The sequence below is a fragment of the Acomys russatus genome, chromosome 17, assembly GCF_903995435.1.
Source record: "Acomys russatus chromosome 17, mAcoRus1.1, whole genome shotgun sequence".
NCBI classification, from domain to species: domain Eukaryota; kingdom Metazoa; phylum Chordata; class Mammalia; order Rodentia; family Muridae; genus Acomys; species Acomys russatus.
This window is the reverse complement of record NC_067153.1, coordinates 45765745-45784739: the sequence shown is the minus strand read 5'-3', so window position 1 is coordinate 45784739 and position 18995 is coordinate 45765745. Positions and strand designations below refer to the sequence as shown.

At 49.5% G+C, this 18995-nt stretch overlaps 1 protein-coding gene across 1 annotated transcript in view; it reads left to right on the top strand.

Moving 5' to 3' along the window:
- Arfgap3 (ADP ribosylation factor GTPase activating protein 3) overlaps window positions 1-4888 on the top strand; it is a 44181-nt gene extending 39293 nt beyond the window's left edge. The window contains exons 15-16 of the mRNA XM_051160100.1: window positions 2430-2551; window positions 4660-4888. Coding sequence (XP_051016057.1) covers window positions 2430-2551; window positions 4660-4677 — 140 coding nt within the window. The 3' untranslated portion in view covers window positions 4678-4888. The remainder of the gene's footprint in view (window positions 1-2429; window positions 2552-4659) is intronic.
- The last annotated feature ends 14107 nt before the right edge of the window (window positions 4889-18995 follow it).

Here is an 18995-nt window from a genome sequence, read left to right as displayed (position 1 = left end):
CCTGATGTGCCCTGCTCTCATGACCAGGGGCTGTCTGTCACCCCAGGACTGGAGTCCAACCATGAGCCCAGGTCCAAGTCCCAGAGCAGGCCCTTCACTGTCCACACAGAGCTGTGCCTTCTGCATCTACCTATGCACCCCCTGTCCCAGAAGGCCTATGTGAGTACCCCACAGAGCCTCCACCAGACCACAGGGTGAGGCTGAGATGGCAGCAGCCTCTGAGGTCATTTCAGAGACAGAGCCGAGAAGAGGAGGTCTCAGGAGTCCATGCTACAGGCCGGTGATCTCGGCACCCTGGTTGGCAGCATTTCCCTCACAAGCAGTCTGCCTTTGGCATACAGAGGGCCTGAGTGTCTGTGTGGGGTGACAATCCAGGCAGCCACACTACCTTTCAGACTGTGGATTAGATGCACCTTCAACAGAGAAGGCTTAGGGTAGTCTCTACTCTCCGGAACTTTCTGCGTGGAGGTTCGAGCATGTGTTGTCGATATGACCCTCAGCAACAGCGGCACTTCCGGCTTACTGAGCTTAGGCAGGGAGAGCCACTCTAAGCTGGTCTGTGCTGGTAGAGCGAGTAAGCTGGCAGGGAGGCAACAGTGTTCAGAGAAACAGGTGGGCCAGCCTGGCAGAGCTAAGCAGGGGCCATGGCTCCCAGTGCCACCCTTCTGACCTCAGGTGCCTGGGCTGTTCTTGGTCAGTCACTGCCCAGCGAGGCTTGACCCTCACGTCCTGCCCTTTTGTCAAGCCAGCTTCCTCCCACCAGCGCCTATGCCAGCAGTGCCGGCTCCTCATGTTGGAGCCAGCCAGGCCGGCCAGCCCCACGACCAGGTTGCTAAAATTTTCTCATGCTTTTCTCTTCCAATCTCCTGGAACATTTATTCAGAAACATTATTGTTTAAAAAAAATAACAAGAGGCCGGGCATGGTGGCGCACGCCTTTAATCCCAGTACTCGGGAGGCAGAGGCAGGTGGATTGCTGTGAGTTCGAGGCCAGCCTGGGCTACGAAATGAGTCCAGGATGGCCAAGGCTACACAGAGAAACCCTGTCTCGGAAAAACAAACAAACAAACAAACAAAAGGAAAAAAAGACTCTTTGAAGTGAACGCGCCCTTCCGCCCTTAAGATTGCTACAGAGCCCTGGCCAGCTCAAGCTTGCCTGGAGCCCCACCAGAACCAAAGGTCCACTGAACCCTGATGCCCAACCTATAGCAACTCCGGGTCTCTGTGAGGGGCTCCCTAGGGCGCCAGGTCATGCCCTGACTCAGGGTGCTCGGGGCCCCAGATGACAGCCATGTTAGAAAAAAGCTCATGTCTCAGCTTAGTCCTTGATGCTTTTAGCATGTAAGAGAGAGTGTGTGTGTGTGTGTGTGTGTGTGTGTGTGTGTGTGTGTTTGTGTGTTTACACACACACACACCCAAGCATGTGGAGACTGAATAGAAATTTTCCTTTATCACTCTTCATCCTAGTCTTTGAGCCAGGGTCTCTAAATCAAACCCAGAGCTCACAGATTGAACTAGTCTAACAAGCAGCTTACTCTGGGGAATCCCCAATCTCTACCCTTCAAGAACTGGAATCATAGGTGGACTACCATGCACGCACCAGGCCTTTGCCTGCTCACTGGTTACCCACATCCTCAGGCAGCACCACCCTGAGACCCAGATGCCAGCTCCTCCGCCTGGTGGCCTCTGATGTCAGTGTGATGGTGGCAGCAGTGCCTGCCTCAGAGAAGTAACTGCAGTGTTTAATTCTTGCTAGACCTATCTTTTTATTATTGTTGTTGTTGTTTGTTTGTTTTTGAGACAAGCTTTCTCTGTGTAGATACGGCTATCCTGGACTCTCTTTGTAGATCTGGCTAGCCTCGAACTCACAGAGATCCACCTGCCTTTGCTGCCTAAAGGCGTGTGCCACCAGGCTGGGCAGCTCCATCATTCTTAAAATCATGGACTTTTCTCTTGATTTGTCTCCATTTCTGAGAATTCAGTCCATAATATCTCATTAAATAAGATCCATAACTCCCCTGGGGGGTGGAAGGGACAGAGGCCTGACGTCCCATTGTCCTTCAGGCCCCTCTGTCTACAGCCCCTCCATGGTCCAGGACTTTCTGTCTGTATGCTCTCTGTCCTTCCCTCCTCCCAGCTGCCCCCAGGCTCTCTCTTCTCTGCCAGGCAGGCTCACATACATGCTGGAGCCCTGTCCTTGGTCAGATGCTCTGTCCCCGTGCTCAGTCACTAGCTCTCAGCCTGGCATATATTGCCACACCTCCTTTGCTGTGGTGGGACCAGTACTTCCCTCTGAACCTTGCCCCACTGCAAGGTCTCTCTCACTCTGGACACAGCCAGTGCCTGAGAGGAGGCAGGGAGAGCAGGGTGAGTTTACTGAGCTACATGTGTCCTTGGAAGAGGGGCAACCTGGCATCTCTCTGTGCGCAGGAAACTACAACCTCTCAAACGTGTTGCCCAACGCCCCGGACATGGCTCAGTTCAAGCAAGGCGTGCGCTCCGTTGCTGGAAAACTCTCTGTCTTTGCCAACGGGGTCATGACGTCCATTCAGGTGGGTGAAGCAGTGCTGGAGCTTCTGGGGCTGCGGGGGTGGGGGTGGGGTGGCTGGCTGTGAGCTGAAGGCTGTGCTACAGGAGGGCCCCGGGCATTATGAAAGCCTGAGCTATGAACTGATTGCATAGCGTCTGTAATCTCCGCTACTGGGGCTGAGCGGAAGACCCTGAGCTGCGGGCCTGTCTGCGCTGAGGCCCTGCTTCAGAACAGTGGTTTCTACGTTCTTATTGGGAGTAATAGAGTTCCCCAGCTCTGAGTTTAGAATGGAGAATTCTTTTTAAACACCTAGACCCATTCATTTTATTTTATAGGTCTGAGTGTTTTGTCTGCACATATGTACATATGTATGCATGCTTGGCCCCACAGATGGTGTTAGGTCCCCAGAACTGTAGTTATAGATGTCTGAGCTGCCATGTGGATGCTGGGAATAGAAGCCAGGTCTCCTGCAAGAACAACAAGTGCTCTAAACGCCGAGCTGTCTCCCAGCCCCACGGGAGAGAGAATCCTTTTTTTTTTTTTTTTCTGAGACAGGGTTTCCTGTGGAGTCCTGGCTGTCCTACACTCACTTTGTAGACCAGACTGGCCTTGAACTCACAGAGATCCACCTGCCTCTGCCTTCCAAGTGCTGGGATTAAAGGTGCGCACCACCACTCCTGGCTGAAGAGAGAAAAAAAATTTTTTTCACAGTGTTTCTCTGTTTAGCCTTGGCTATTCTGGATTCGTTGTGTAGACCAGGCTGGCCCCGAACTCTGCCTCTGCCTCCTGAGTGCTATGATTAAAGGCGTGCTCCACCACACCTGGCCAAGAGCGTTCTTCAGAAAATGAAAACCACTCACCATCTCCCTGTTCTGGGGTAACCCCTGTTTTCTATATTTCTTTTTTTTTTTTTCTTTTTGAGTCAGGGTCTCTCTATGTAGACCAGGCTGGCCTCAAATTCAGAGATCATCCTGCCTCTGTCTCCTGAGTGCTGGGATTAAAGGCGTGTGCCACCACATCCAGCTTTTTGTTTTGGTTTGGGACACGGTCTCATGGAACTGGCTATGTAGACCAGGCTAACCCTGAACTCACAGAGCTGTTTGCTTTTGCCCTCCTGGGTACTGGGATTAAAGGTGTACACCACCATGCTTGGCCGCATGTATTTTTAAATGAAGAAGAAATTCTGTTGTATGACTGATTGGTCTCCTTTTCTCAGCATGTTCTGGGCAACTCTCTGGAATTGCAAATTCTCCAGAAGCCATTTTTTTTTTTTTTTCTTTTGGTTTTTCAAGACAGAGTTTCTGTGTGTAACAGCTCTGGCTGTCCTGGACTTGCTTTGTAGTCTAGGTTGGCCTCAAACTCAGAGATCCATCTGCCTCTGCCTCCCAAGTGTTGGCATTAAAGGCGTGCATCACCACCACCCGGCCATAAGCCATTTTCTACAGAGTGAAAACATGCATATCTGTACTTTGATCTCTGAGTTTTATTTTTATTAGTCTATACTCGTATGTGGTCCCGGGTTACCTAAGAATCCTGTGTCCCCTACAGTTTCCTTTCTATTTCACATACATACATCCTTGTATGTGTCTATAGAAACCTTTGTCTTTCTGTGCCTATAAATAAGGCAAAGGTGGGACCTGCTTATGTCAATGCGGCCTTCTCACTGTGTGAACGGCTTGCTTCTGGAACCTTCTTGCTTATGTGAAGTCCTTTTAGAGGCATGCTATTGGGGTGAAATGAGGCCCTGAGGAGTTGTCTGGCTTTGCTGCGAGATGAGCAGGGACCAGAATCTAGGTGCCAGACTTCAGACACAGCCCTTGGTGCTTTCATTACACATGCTCCCTGGACGTCGCAGGACATGGCCCAGCCCAGCTCCTGCCTTGCAATGCTTTAGTGCAGCCTGGGAGCGCTAGGACTTGGGCACCTCTCACAAGGTGCAATCCCAGGCAGGTCCCCTTCCTGGCCATGGAGAGGCTGACGCAGTGCTGGCAGCCCTCAGCTGCTCTTGCGTGCAGAGACTGTGGCCAGTGACAAGAGCCAGGTGCCCCTCATCAAGTGATCACGTGGTATAGTCACGGTAGGAGGCAGATGCAGTGTGTTGGTAGTAAATGTTGGTCTGGTTCTCTCTAGGATCGCTACGGCTCTTAATCCTGGTGCCAGGCTGTGTCCGACCTGGTAAAACTCCACCTCAGACGGACCTAGGACCACATTTGGCTACACCGGAGCCCCAGCTGCTTTGCAGGCAGGTTCTACTAGTTGAGAAGGCACCTGCACGCTTCTGAGTTTTCGTATTTCCTTTGAGACACCCCCATTTCTATGTAGTGGAGCTTTGCTTTCATTTCTGGCTTAGGTTAGCTCCTTGTTGCTTTATCTTTGTGGAATCTTTAGTTCTAAGAGCTGAGAGCCTGAGCTGCCAGCTTCTCCCACCTCTCCCTGGACTGGGAACCTTCACCTAGGGCACACGAGAGTCTCCATGGACTGTGGGCTCAGGGCTGCCAGCACTAGCTGGTGCTGCACACCTGGGGAAATCAAGCCCCAGCGCACACTTCTCACTGCAAAGGAGCAAACAAAAACAAGACCAGAAGTGCCCAGCCTTTGCTGACAGATTGCTTCATGTGTGTCCCCACACAACGAGGAGATTTCAGACATCGCAACACTTAAAGCCATCTGTCACCTCATAAATTATTTTGTACATTCTCAACAGTTAAAAATGTTCCCCAGTTGGCCGGGCAGTGGTGGTGCAGCCTTTAATCCCAGCACTCGGGAGACAGAGGCAGGCGGATCGCTGTGAATTTGAGGCCAGCCTGGTCTACAAAGCGAGCCCAGGACAGCCAAGACTATACAGAGAAACCTTGCCTTGAAAAACCAAAAAAATTAAATAGAAAGATCCCCAGTCCTTTCAACAAACCCACGGTCCCACCGCCAAAGGCCAAGGGAGTTCGTTAAGACCTGGCAACAAGGTGTGACACTTGAGAGGATGAGAGAATGCACCGGGCCAGCTGAGTGCTCCCAAGTGCACTTAGAAACCAGCAGGGTGCACGGAGCTCAGGCTGAGGAGCTGGCAGCATGGCCTCAGGATTCGGCTCAGATTATGGGAAAAGGCGATTATAATTGGGTGGTTTTGTTAATATTTTTTTATCTTGACCTTGATGTTCCAAAAGTTACAGCATAGATGTAAATCGATGATGTCGTCTGGCTGTGTTTTAGACAGCACCAGAATATATTGTTCAACACAGTAAGATATATTTGAAATTTGACGAACCAAAAATGTGATTTCAGATGACTATTTTGTGACTCTTTCTTAAAAGGTCCGATTTGTAGACTTCTAAATATAATGAACAGCACAGCAACCCCATTGCCTGCCTTGTCATTTCACGAAAGCCTTTGTAATGAGTCCTTGTAAGCTGGGCATCGGGTGGCCGTGGCACTTGTCACATCTCCGGGGTCTGGCAGACAACATCATCACAGCACAGTGGCTGGCTGGGTGTCTCTGGGAGGGGAGTGGGCTTCCACAGCACACGGAGCCTGGCCCAGCAGCACCCACCTGTAGCCACAGCACATGGATTTTACAGTAGGCTGGATCAAGGTGCCCTCAGGGTGGGATTTTCCAGAGGCCTTGATTGCTGATGGGTGGGGAAGGGGTGCTGTTGTCACCCCTTTTCTCTTTTTTGTTTCAGTGTTGGGATGGGAGCCCCAGCCTTGAAAGCACTGAGCACTGAAAACGCTGCTCAGTCGCCTTTCGTCAGGAATAATAGCGCAGCTGTTGAGTTTCTGAACATTCACCTCGGCATCAAGTTCTAACAGCCCACAAGGGAATTCAGTGGCGGAGACAGATCTGTGTAAACGGCCCACAGTGAGCCTGTGCTCACCCCCAGGTGTCCCGTGGGTTCCATCTGTTTTATCCCCAGGCAGCTGGCCCCCTGCCCCAACCTTCTCCTCCACTGCTCTCTGATCACAGGGCCTCCTTACTGGCCAGCAGGTTTGCTGAGTGTCTCATGAGCCACCTAGTTGTGGGTTCCTTTCTCCGGGAGGCTGGGCTGTGAATCTGGTCACAGTTTTCTTCAACCTTCTGGAGGCTCCTGTCCTGAGAACCAGTCACAAAGAAGGCCTTCGGGGCAGGGAGGGAGCACAAGGCAGCCATACTCACCTGGGTTGAGACAATAGAAATCTGCGCCTCTGGCTTGTGAGAGGCCAGACCGCACTTGATTAAAATAAAAACAGTGAAAAGTCAGTCAAGGAACTAGATTATAATTCATTAAGGTTAATGATAAAAGAAAGACATGGACAGAGAGCTGGGGGGGGGGGGGATAGGGGGTGCCGCCAAACCTTCCAGCCCCTGGGTTTTTTTGGTTGTTTTTGCTTTTTTTTGTTGGTGGTGGTTTTTGGTTTTTTTGTTTTGTTTTGTTTGGTTTGGTTTGGTTTGGTTTGGTTTGGTTTTTCTCTGTGTAGCCTTGGCTGTCCTGGACTAGATTTGTAGATCAGGCTGGCCTTGAACTCACAGCGATCCACCTGCCTCTGCCTCCCGAGTGCTGGGATTAAAGGCGTGCGCCACCACCACCTGGCTTGAGCCCCTGGGTTTTTAAACTAAACTTACTTGAATAGCAGGAGACACTACCAGGACACTTGTCTCCAGGGCACCTTTGATATGTTTTTCTTCAAAGAGCCAGCTTTTGACACCTTTTGTGTGGGTTAGGATCTGCAAGGAACTATCTTTTTTTTTTTTTTTTAACACATTTGGGTCTGGTGAGTTGTTATCAGCAGGGGTGTCTGCTCACCTTGGGTTTGACCTCCAGCACAGCATAAACTGGACATTGGTGGTACACACCTGAAATACCATGATCTCAGCACTCTTCCCTCTTCAGAGCTCTGAGTGAGCCTCAGTTACCAGCTGCTCACAAAGCAGCCACCAATTCGCCCAAGTGAGGCCAGGCCCTTGCTGCTGCTGCCTGGCTCAGGGGCCATTGGTTAAGAGCATCCACAACTCTTGCAGAGAACCTGGTTTGATTCCCAGCACCCACTGTTTCCATTGTTCCAGGGGATCTGACCTCTTCTTCTGACCTCCGTGGGCACCAGGCATACACATGCTGTGAGGATACACCTGTAGGTATTTTCCGGTGTATAAGACGACACCCCTCCCCCTACTTTAACTTTTCCAGTTAAAGTACAGAGTTTGCAGCCTGAGTCTGCTGCACAGGGTATGCATTGGAAGAGGGGTAGTCTTTTTTTTTTTTTTTTCTTAAATATTCAAAACTGTATTTTATTTTATTTTATTTTTTTTATTAATTTATTCTTGTTACATCTCAATGTTTATCCCATCCCTTGTATCCTCCCATTCCTCCCCCCGAGGGGTAGTCTTATATGGTAAATAAATAAATATAGAGGCCCAGGAAGGTTGCTCAGTGAGTGAGTCCGAGAAGTTAGACTCTGGGACTCAACGTGGTAGGAGGAGAAAACTGATGTCTTCTAAGTTGTTCTCTGACTGACCACCAATACATACACAAAAGTAAGTAAATAAAGGCTTAAAAAATAAGACGAAGTCTGGTGTTGTGGCGCACGCCTTTAATCCCAGCACTCGGGAAGCAGAGGCAGGTGGATCTCTGAGTTCGAGGCCAGCCTGGTCTACAAAGTGAATCCAGGACAGCCAAGGCTACACAGAGAAACCTTGTCTCGAAAAACCAAAAAAAAAAAAAAAAAAAAAAAAAAAAAGAGAGAGAGAGAGAGGAGAAAAGAAAAGAAAGAAATATTGTAAAAATGTGCTTTGGTTTTAATCCCAGATGTGGAATACGAGGCGGCATAGCTAGCTGACTATGACTTGCCTCGTGCTTTAGCAAAAGCATGGTTTTGCCAGCTGCAGATAGTTTCTATGATTGTGTGACCTTTAGAATTCTGGGAAATTTTCAAAGGGTATATAAATGCTAGAACCTCGAACACTGTGGTGGTTGGTCATTCAGGGGCCGGTTGCAGTTTGTTAGTAGTTGTGCTCAAAGAAGCAGCAAAAGGAAAGAAATCAGACTCTGGCGTCTCTAGCGCTTTTTCTCCCCTCTATTCTCTCTCTCTCTCTCTCTCTCTCTCTCTCTCTCTCTCTCTCTCTCTCTCTCTCTCTCCCTCTCCCTCCCTCCCCCTCCTCTCTCTCTGTTTTGTTTTTTTCCTGAGACAGGGTTTCTCTGTGCAGCTTTGGCTGTCCTGGACTCGCTTTGTAGACCAGGCTGTCCTCGAACTCACAGCAATGGCCTTCCTCTGCCTCCCGAGTGCTGGGATTACAGGCGTGCTCCACCACGCCCAGCCCCTCTCTTTCTTAGGGGGTGAGAGGAGGGGGATAGAGAATGGGAAAAAGAAAAACCTACAAAGTAGCAAAGACCAGCTAAGGTCACTCAGATGAGCCAGACTCCGGGTTTTGACAGGCCCAGAAGCCTCAGAGACCTCCCTGGTTCCCCTCGCCCATCTCCTAGACTTGGGCTGAGAAGTGTTAGCTTCCGGGCCATGAGCCATTGTTCCTTGATCTGAAAGGCCCAGCCTTATGGGCTCTGATCTGAAGGAAATGTTGATAGCGCTTTCCTTTTGGCCTGGAACAGGGCAGTCTATGTGCCGTACCCCACCTCACAGACCTTGGAGAAGAAAGGGTTTGGTTGCTCAGGCCCCAAGTGAAGCCAGGTCTGCAGGCTTTGCAGGAGCAACATTCCCTGGGCTCCTACACAAGCTCGGTAGTTGGTCTGGAGCCCACACAGTAGGGGGTAAAAAATAAAAAATTTAAAAAGGCCAGACCCCAGGCCCTAAAGTTGAAGGGTCAGAATTTGGCAGGTACCAGGAGACAATGAGAGTTGACTGGACGACCGATGCCAAGGCCTGGGAGAGCTGGAAGGAGCTGATGGCTGCCCTCCATGTAATATGACCTGCCTGAGAGGACATGAAGGTGGGAAACGCTGTTGGTGAGGTGAATAATGTATTAGATTTGCAATAAACAGGAAACATAAACATATTTTACATGACCTTCCTAAGCTGGGCGGCGGTGGCGGTGGTGGTAGCGCAAGCCTTTAATCCCAGCAGGAGGCAGAGGCAGGTAGATCACTGTGAGTTCAAGGCCAGCCTGGTCTACAAAGCAAGTCTAGGACAGCCAAGGCTACACCGAGAAACCCTGTCTCAAGGGGAAAAAAGCCTTGCTGGAAAGTCTCCCTGCAGAGGCAGCAGTGACACAGTCCCCTCCTCCAGCTTTACAGAGGATGGATGAGGAAGTTCCTTATCAAGCCATCCGAGGACAAACAGCTGGAACCCAGGAGAACCTGATCAGGCAGTGAGGCCTCAGCCCTGTGCTAACCATATGTCTGTCAACGTGACACCAGCTTAGAGCCATTTGGGAAGAGGGCTCCTCAATTGAGAAAATGCCTCCATTGGCCTGTAGGACAAGTCTGCTGGGCCATTTTCTTAACTAAAGATTCCAGGGAATTCAACACCACCTTCTAGCCTCCACAGACACTGCACATGCGTGCACAGACATACATGCAGGCAAAACACTCATACACATAAAATGATGATGATGATGATGATGACAAAACTTTAAAAGAAGAAGAAAAAAGAGAAAAAAAAAGCAAGCGAGTCACAGTAAGGAAGTAGCATTCTCTCATTGCCTCTACTTCAGTCCTGCCCTGACGTCCCTCCATGGTGGACTTGAAGATGTAGGTTGAAATAAACCAAGAAAATGAGTCTGCTTGCCAGGGCTAGCTAAGCCAGGTTTGGACTCTTGGATAGCATCCCACTGGACCTATGTTAAATCAAGATAAGGCTTTTTGTCACTCTTTTCAGATGGTGACAGACTCTACTTGACCCCAAAGGGGAATGTGCCCTGAGCCCCCTCAGGAAGGCATTCTGGGAAACCATAGGGAAAAAAAACTAAGAGCAGAATAGAAGTCTAACCATGAAATCAGACATAAACATAACTCAAGAGAACCGAACTTGGGCTAATAGCTCAGCGAGCTAAGGCACTTGTCCCCAAACCTGATGACCCAAATTCAATGCCCAGGATCTCTGTGGTAGAAGAGAACCAGGCCGGGCACGGTTGTAATCCCAGCGCTCAGGAGACAGAGGTAAGTAGATCTCTGTGAGTTCAAGGCCAGCCTGGTCTACAAAGGGAGCTCCAGGAAAGCCATGGCTACACAGAGAAACTGTCTCAAAAAACAAAATCACAAAGAGACCCAGTTCTCAGAAGTCATCCTCTGACCTCCACACTCATGCTATGATTCCCCCAACACACACATAAAATATAAAATAATAATGGTAAATTCTGAAAACAAAAGTGAAACAAATTTAAAAGCAATTTAAACAATTTAAAAGCCTAGACTGTGGTATCCTGCATGCACCCCCATGCATGCGCACACACACACACATGCACGTACACACACACACACACACACCACTGCTGATGCCTCTGATGTTTCAAAATTCAAGTTTGGGGACTTCACAATCTTACCACCACCCCCCCCCCCCACCCCCCCACCCCGGCTCAGTGGTGTCATGACACTTGATCAGGATGTCCCTGTGGAACCGAGATTACAGCTGCAAAGTGTGGCTTAAACTTGAAGAGCAAGGAGGTCAAAGGAGATGTGCTCAGGCCTATGAGTCAGGCCTGCCCTGTGTGATTCAGGCCCTTGGGCAGTGGGAGCGCTGAGCTCTGGAGCAGGGCCTCAGAGACAGACTGCTATACAGAAGGCAGAGAGAGAGAGAGAGAGAGAGAGAGAGAGATGCTCCTCTGGGTGCACAGAGGACAAGCTGACATGGGGTCTCAGGGTTGTGAAGTCTCAAAGCCCAGTGGCCCTCCAGAGACAGTAATATGGGGGTCCATAGGATAGCAGCAACATCTGTCGCCTCCCCACTGTGCAGCTGGAGGGGATTAGGGTGGCCTGAATGAGGGTAACCCCAACAGGCTCCTATGTTTGGTCTCCAGTTGGTGAAACTGAGAAGGATTAGGAGGTGTGGCCTTGTTTTGGGAAGTGTGTCACTCGGGGTGAGCCTTGAGGTTTCAAAAGCCCACACTATTTCCAGTGTCTGTCTGTCTGTCTCTGTGTGTGTGTGTGTGTCTGTTTTTCTGTCTCTGCCTCTCTTTCGTCCTGGTAGGAAGCTTGGCTGCAAGCTGCCAGGCACGGCACTGGAGCAGCAGCTGAGAGCTCACATCCTTATCTGCACGTAGCGTGGGGGGCTAGGAGAGAGACCTTCCAGAATAAAGCTTCATTTCAGGTGTGACTGAGATGGCTGTAGGACAGGTTAACTCGGGCCCAGAGACTGTCCCCAGCCCTCAGATATCCTAGCGAGCCCAGGCAACACGGCCAGTGTTTAAAACAGCTATGTCTGATCCCAGGAGTATAGTCCAGCCACTGAGCATCACCTGGAGATAATTTCTGAGTCAACATAGCTGGCTTTGGGAGACAAATATAGAGACAGAAGGGCCCAAGAGGCTGAGAAAAGCACAGGTGTGCCTCTGGCACTCCTGTGAAGGGTGGGGTCACCTAGGCAGCTTCAGCCCATGGGGAAACGAGCCTTGCAGGAAGCCTTGACTTCTTAGGAACCAGAGACAAAAATCAAGCAGCCATATACAGGACTAAAGACAATGGGCAGGGCTGGCCTGATGGTGCTGACCCCATAAAAATAAAGGTAAGGGTCTCCCCGGGTGTGGTGGTGCATGCCTTTAATCCCAGCCCTGGGGAGGCAGAGGCAGGTGGATCAATTTGAGTTCTAAGCCAGCCTGGTCTTCAGAGTGAGTCCAGAACAGCCAGGGATACACCGAGAAACTGTGTCTCTAAAAACCAAAGAAACAAAGGTCTCAGTCCTTGAAGGCTCTCTGAGATCTAGTGACAGGGTAGTAACCTCCAGCTACATGCCTTCTTCTACCAGGCCACCAATGGTGGCCACAGCTGGACTGCAAACGAAAAGGTCCCCAAAGACACTGCACTGCAGGATTGGGTGTCCAGGGAGCTGAACCTCATGTAGCTGTTGTAGAAATCAAGTGGTTCCTCTTGGAGAGGAGAGAGCTCGGGCACCATCTGGCATTTGTGTCTTAGGGAGAAAGACTGACAAACTCGGCTTTGGAAAGAGTGCCAACTAGGCAGCCTCCGGGGGAGTCACCTTATTGGCTAACATGTTTTATATACACCAAATGCGGCGACAGGATTGGTTAGAGACTGCTGTGGACTCCTCCCAGGTCCCTCTGTGAACTCAAAAGCCTTTCTTCTTCCCCAGGGACGGGGGTTTGGGTGTGTGTGTGTGCGTGTGCGCGTGCGTGCGTGCGTGCGTGGTGAGGGGAGCTCTGCGGATGCCCAAGCTGAGGGCGGGGTGATGATTTTTGGGATGGCACAGCCTGTAACTGAATGGTGACGTGAGATTTAGGACTCCGGTGTTTGGTGCAAAGCCTGGACTCACCCTGTGTCCTAGTTCACTTTCTGTCGCTGTGATTAAATAGGCTGACCAAAAACAACGTGGGAAGAAAGGGTTTATTTGGTTCACACCTCCCAATCACAGTCCATCACTGGGGGAAATCAAGGCAGGAACTTAGACAGAGCAGGAACCTGGAGGCAGGAACTTAAGCAGAGACCTCGGAGGAGTGCTGCTTACTGCCTGCCCCCCCTCCCCCCCCCCCCCCCCGCCCCATTAACTCGCTCAGCGTGTTTCTTTCTTTCTTTCTTTTTTTGGTTTTTCAAGACAGGGTTTCTCTGTGTAGCCTTGGCTGTCCTAGGCTCACTTTGTAGACCAGGCTGGCCTTGAACTCACAGTGATCCACTGCCTCTGCCTCCCAAGTGCTGGCATGAAAGGTGTGCACCATCATGCCCAGCTCAGCCTGCATTTTTTGGGGGGGGGGGTTCGAGACAGGGTTTCTCTGTGTAGTTTTGACTGTCCTGGACTCACTTTGTAGACTAGGCTGGCCTTGAACTCACAGCGATCCACCTGCCTCTGTCTCCGAGTGTTGGGATTAAAGGTGTGCGCCACCACGCCCAGCTCAGCTTGCTTTCTTATATGCCCCAGGGCCACTGTCCACAGTGGGCTGGACCCTCTCAAAAAATGCCCCTACAAGACTTTCTTAGAGGCCAGTCTAATGGAAGCATTTTATCAATTGAGGTTCACTCTTCCCAGATGGCTCTAGTTTATATAGAACTGACAAAAAGATAACCAGGACACCAAACCACACAGTCTGGTTGGCTTCCCAGAACCCACATGGTGGCTCACAACTTTTGTTTTTTAAGATTTATTTATTAATTATTATGTATACAATGTTCTGTCTGCATGTACACCTGCAAGCCAGTAGAGAGCACCATTATAGATGGCTGTGAGCCACCGTGTGGTTGCTGGGAATTGAACTCAGGAGCTCCGGAATAGCAGTCAGTGCTCTTAACCTCTGAGCCAACTCTCCAGCTCCAGGTTCACAACTCTCAATAACTCAAGTTCCAGAGGACTTGACGGCCTCTCCCAGCCTTCAAATGAACCAGGCATATACCATGTATATTTGTATATATACACATATATATGTATTCACAAATACACAAAATAAAAAAATAAACAAATCTAAAGAAATTTAAAATAAAACACATTTATTTCCCAGATTTCAATAAACATTCAATGTAGCTGAGTGTGCAGTGAACACTTTTAATTGCAGGACTCAGGAGGCAGAGGCAAATAGATCTCTCTGAGTTTGAGGCCAATGTGGTCTACATAGTGAGTTTCAGGCTAGCATGGGCTACATCGTGAGGCCCTTTCACAAAACAAAAGAAAACAACAACCTTCGATGAGGTCACAGACTTTTTTAGTTGGGTTAAAGTAAGTTACCCATTCTGTCTTTGAATTTGAGATCCTCCTGCCTCAGCTTCCTGAGCAGATGGGGTTATAGGTACTGGCTCCACACCTGTCTCCCCACTTTTGTTTTGAATCACTGTCTTGTGTAGCTCAGGCTTTCTTCAAGCTCCACATGTAGCTGAAGGTGACTTTGAACCCCTGATCCTCCTGCCTCTACCTCCCGAGGTCTGAAGCCAGGATGTGCCACCACACTTGGTTCAAGCCATGCTAGAGATCGGACCCAAGGTCTCCTGTACACTAACCGAGCACGCCACCGACTCCTGTCTCTTCCTGACCAGTGTGACTTCTGAGGTCCTGAAGCAGCGACCATCTCAGCTGACACATTTTCATATCGTTTGTGTTCACAGGCCGCGTTTGCATGCTCCTTGTTATTTCGGTATTGTATTATGTCCGTCCATTCTCCCCCGCCTGCACCCCCGCCCCCGCCCCCGCCCCCGCGCTCGCTCAGAGAGCAGCTGCCTCAGAGCAGCCATGAGGGTGCAGATCAATCGTGTGAATCCCACGGCTCAGAAAAATGCTGTGGGTACAATTACAGGCAGGAGAATACAGAGTCAAGACAAACTAGTTCGGCCAGCTAATGTGCAGTCACAGCCAGCACAGGCAGAAGCCAGTAGGGGGTGACATGACCTTGCAGATCACCCAGGCCTGGCTCTCGGTGCAGTGACTCTGGCCAGTAGGGGGTGACAGGAGGTTCATATTGACCTTGCAGATCACCCAGGCCTGGCTCTCGGTGCAGTGACTCTGGCCTCTTGTTTCCTATAGGTGTCTCTTCTCTGTGCTCTAATGCTTGATATGCATTTCCTACAACTCCAGGTTTATCCTTCCGGGGGTCTGGAGAAAGTTTGCTAAGAGAAAGTTTGCTAATGATTGTTTTGTTTATTTGTTTGTTTATTTATTTATGGGTTTTCTGAGACAAGGTTTCTTTTTTCTTTTCTTTTCTTTTTTCTTTTTTCTTGTCTCGAAAAGCAAAACAAAAAACAAACAAACAAAAAAAGAGCAGTCCAGATGCTCAGTGTGGTGCATGACTTTAACCGCAGCACTTGGGAGGCAGAGGCAGGTGGATCTCTCTGAGTTCCAGGTCAGCCAGAGGTATACAGAGAGACCCTGTCTCAAGAACAAAGGAAGGAAGGAAGGAAGGAAGTTATGAGATGCTCAGGCTGCTGGTAAAACACTCTTTCCAAGTAAACCTGTGAGAATGTTCTAGAAAAGCTAAACTGAACAGAGAATTCAGCAAAGATCTCCCGCTCCCTTCCCCACATGGTGGGTGGCATTATCCCACCTGCCTCGGGTCCAAACAGCACCACAAGGCCAGGGGAGAGAGCTGGAAAGATGCTCAGCTGATGGTGGGTTAGCTTTTAACAGGGAAGTCCAGAGTGGATAAACAGTATTCAAACCACAGGCCAGGCTCATTTTATATCCAAATGCACAGTCCCTGTGAAGGCCACCAGCAGACGTAGTCCAGGGGCTAGGGGTCTCACTCCCCAGCACTTCCTCTGTGTGTGGCACCGGGGACTGAACCTCGAGCCTCACAAATGCCAGGCAAGAACTTTAACACTGATCCACACCCCTAGACCCCTTTGCAATATTTGGTGCAGAGGCTCCAGGTTACCCAGGTTGACCTTGGACTCATACTGTGGCTCAGGTCTTAAAGCTGTAATCCTCCTGCCTCTGCTCCCAAGTTGCTGGGTGACAAACCTTTGTCACCAGGCCCAGCTGACACTACATTATTATACCCAAAATAATCTACTTGTATGTGGAAGCCTGTGTGAGAAAGCTGCAAAGTTACTGTGACCATGGGTGAAGCTGAATGTAGAATGTTCTTCCCACAAGATGGCCTATGAGAAAGAATTGCATCAACTGTGATAACTATATGTATTTGAAGCTGCGCAGTGGTGGGGTGCGCGCCTTTGATCCTAGCACCCTCATTTTGTATTATTAAAACATGAGATGGCACAAGGAAGTCCCAACATTTGCAGACAAATGGATGGAACTAGAAAGGGTCATATTGAGTGAGTTAACCCAGCCCCAGAAAGACTCACATGGTATATACTCACTCATAATTGGACACTAGCCCAAAAGGGGTGTCCCATGAAAGTCTTCACTTACCAGGAGATTGGGACTTCCTATTGTGACTCTAGGTGAGAGAAGTATGGGAGAATGGGGAAATAGAAGCATCCAGAGGGTCCGAGAAACCCACAAGAGCATCATGACGGCCAGACCCAGGGGATCTGCTCAAACTACTGCACCAACCAAGGACAATACATGCAGTAAACATTGAACTCAGATCTAGCCAATGGACAGGACATTCTCCACAGTTGTGTGGGGAGCCGGGACTGACTCTGAAACGAACTCTCATGCCCCATATTTGACCACTTCCCCTTGGTGGGCAGGCCTGGTGGCACTCAGAAAAAGGATGAGCAGGCTACTAAGATGAGACTTGATAGGCTGTGACCATATGGTGGGGGGACGAAGTCCCCTTCTGTCACAGGCATAGGGGAATAGGGTGAAAGAGGGAGGGAGGGGTGTGCGGAGCCAAGACCATAGCCCGCAAGCATCTCAGACCTTGGCATAATACTTTGAGTGGACCTGGGGCAGGCTGTCTTGTGACCATTTTCCCTCCCTGAAGGTACTCTCCAGCTGTTCTCAGTAAGATTCCACTCATCCCGGAATTACAGAGGTCTTCAGAGGACGAGCGGAACAAAGTCTATAAAAAGCATCTTGTGATTCCAGATGCCTAACAATTCCACCCAGCCCCAGAACCACAGGGGCCCTCGCCCTGCCAACCTTCCTGACTTCCTGATATCTTGTGAGAACTGCCCACCCGGATCACCCCACTCAGCCTCCTGCTTCAGCAACTTTAACCTCTGAAATATGGGCCCTAAAGAAGTTGAAGGAGTGTAAAATCAAAGAAAAAGAAACTAGAGGAGAGTGGCCCCTGGCGTATAACCCAGATTATCAAAGTTAGTTGTCTTTGGCAGAGCCTTCTGCTCCCCCTTGGGGAGTAGTCTTTCCAGTAGTTGAAGTGCCTCACCCAACTAACCCAGGGCAAACGCAGAGACAGCATGAAGTTCTCCAGTTTAAAGACATAAAACAGCTTAAGAAGGCAGTTATGGCATATGGTCCACATGCCCCTTTTACGATTGCCATTTTTGAATCCTTCACAGGACAATTCTTAACACCTAGTGATTGGCAACAAATGTGTAGATCAATCCTCAGTGGGGGTGATTATTTGCTCTGAAGCAGTGACTATCAAGAACAGTGTATTCAAAAAAAAAAAAAAAAAAAAAAAGAGAAGAACAGTGTATTCAGACCACCGCACATAATGTGGCAGCTGGGGTTCCACAGAGAAACGTGGATATGCTAGCAGGCATGGGTTTGTATACTGAACTTAGTGCCCAGATACAATATGACCCAGCTGTGTATTTGCAGATTGCAACTTGTGCCACAAGGGCTTGGAAGTCCTTGCCTAATAAGGGGGTAGGAGAGCAGCTGTCTAAAGTGGTCCAGGGACCCTCAGAGCCCTTTCAGGAATTTGTTGATCCCCTTATGCAGTTGGCAGAAAGGATTTTTGGAGATGTGGAAGGAGCCATGCCTATTATTAAACAATTGGCCTTTGAAAATGCTAATAAGTATTGTCAGGAAGCCCTTAGGCCTTATGAATATAAAAGTGTGAATGACTATTTGAAAATTTGCCGAAGTATAGATACTACTCACATAATGGGGAAAGTAATAGCTTCTGCTGTTCAGGGACGGTCACCTTCTGAGGGAGTCCAGCCGAAAACATGTTTCAGATGTGGCCAGACAGGACACTTCAAGAGAGAATATACTCGAAGGGAGACTGGACAAGCTCGAGACAGAGTTGATCATACCAAGCCAGGTTGTGTGCTTGTTGCCAACGAGGGTATCATTGGGGGAATGAGTGCTACTCTAAGACAGATAGGCAAGGGAGGCCATTGCAAGGAAACAGGCTCCGGGGTCATCTCTGGGCTCCTTCAAGACAGGTGTGCGGAGCCTTGTAGACACCTGCCCTTCAAGTGATTCAACCTGTGCATTTTATCCCCCAAAGAAACCCATTTTTTATCCAAGATCTCACTTGGGGGGCAGCAGGCAGTGCGGGATTAGACCTCTGTACCTCCACCAGAGTCATATTAACACCTCAGATGGGCCCCCAAGCCATTGGGACAGGAGTTTTTGGTCCGTTATCTGATGGCTCGTTGGGACTGTTGCTGGGTCGAAGTAATGTCCTTATGAGAGGTCTTAAAGTTACTCCTGGAGTCATTGATCCTGATACAAGGGGGAGAGGGGAATAAAAATTATGGTGGAAGCTACTAAGGGTATTCTGGTGATTCCCCAAGGTGCCCATATAGCTCAAATAATCCTAGTACCTCAGCTCCAAACAACCAACCCATTTTTAAAAGAAAAGTGAGGGAGGGTTTGGCTCTACTGGACCAGTGGCTTATTGGATTGCAACCCTTAATGACCGCCCTATGCTTACGCTGAAAATTGATAGCAGAGACTTTAAAGGCCTACTGGACACGGGAGTGGACACCTCTGTGCTTTCCCTCTTCTATTGGCCTATGGCCTGGCCAGTGCAACAAACAAATACCCAATTGCAAGGATTGGGAACAGCCAACACT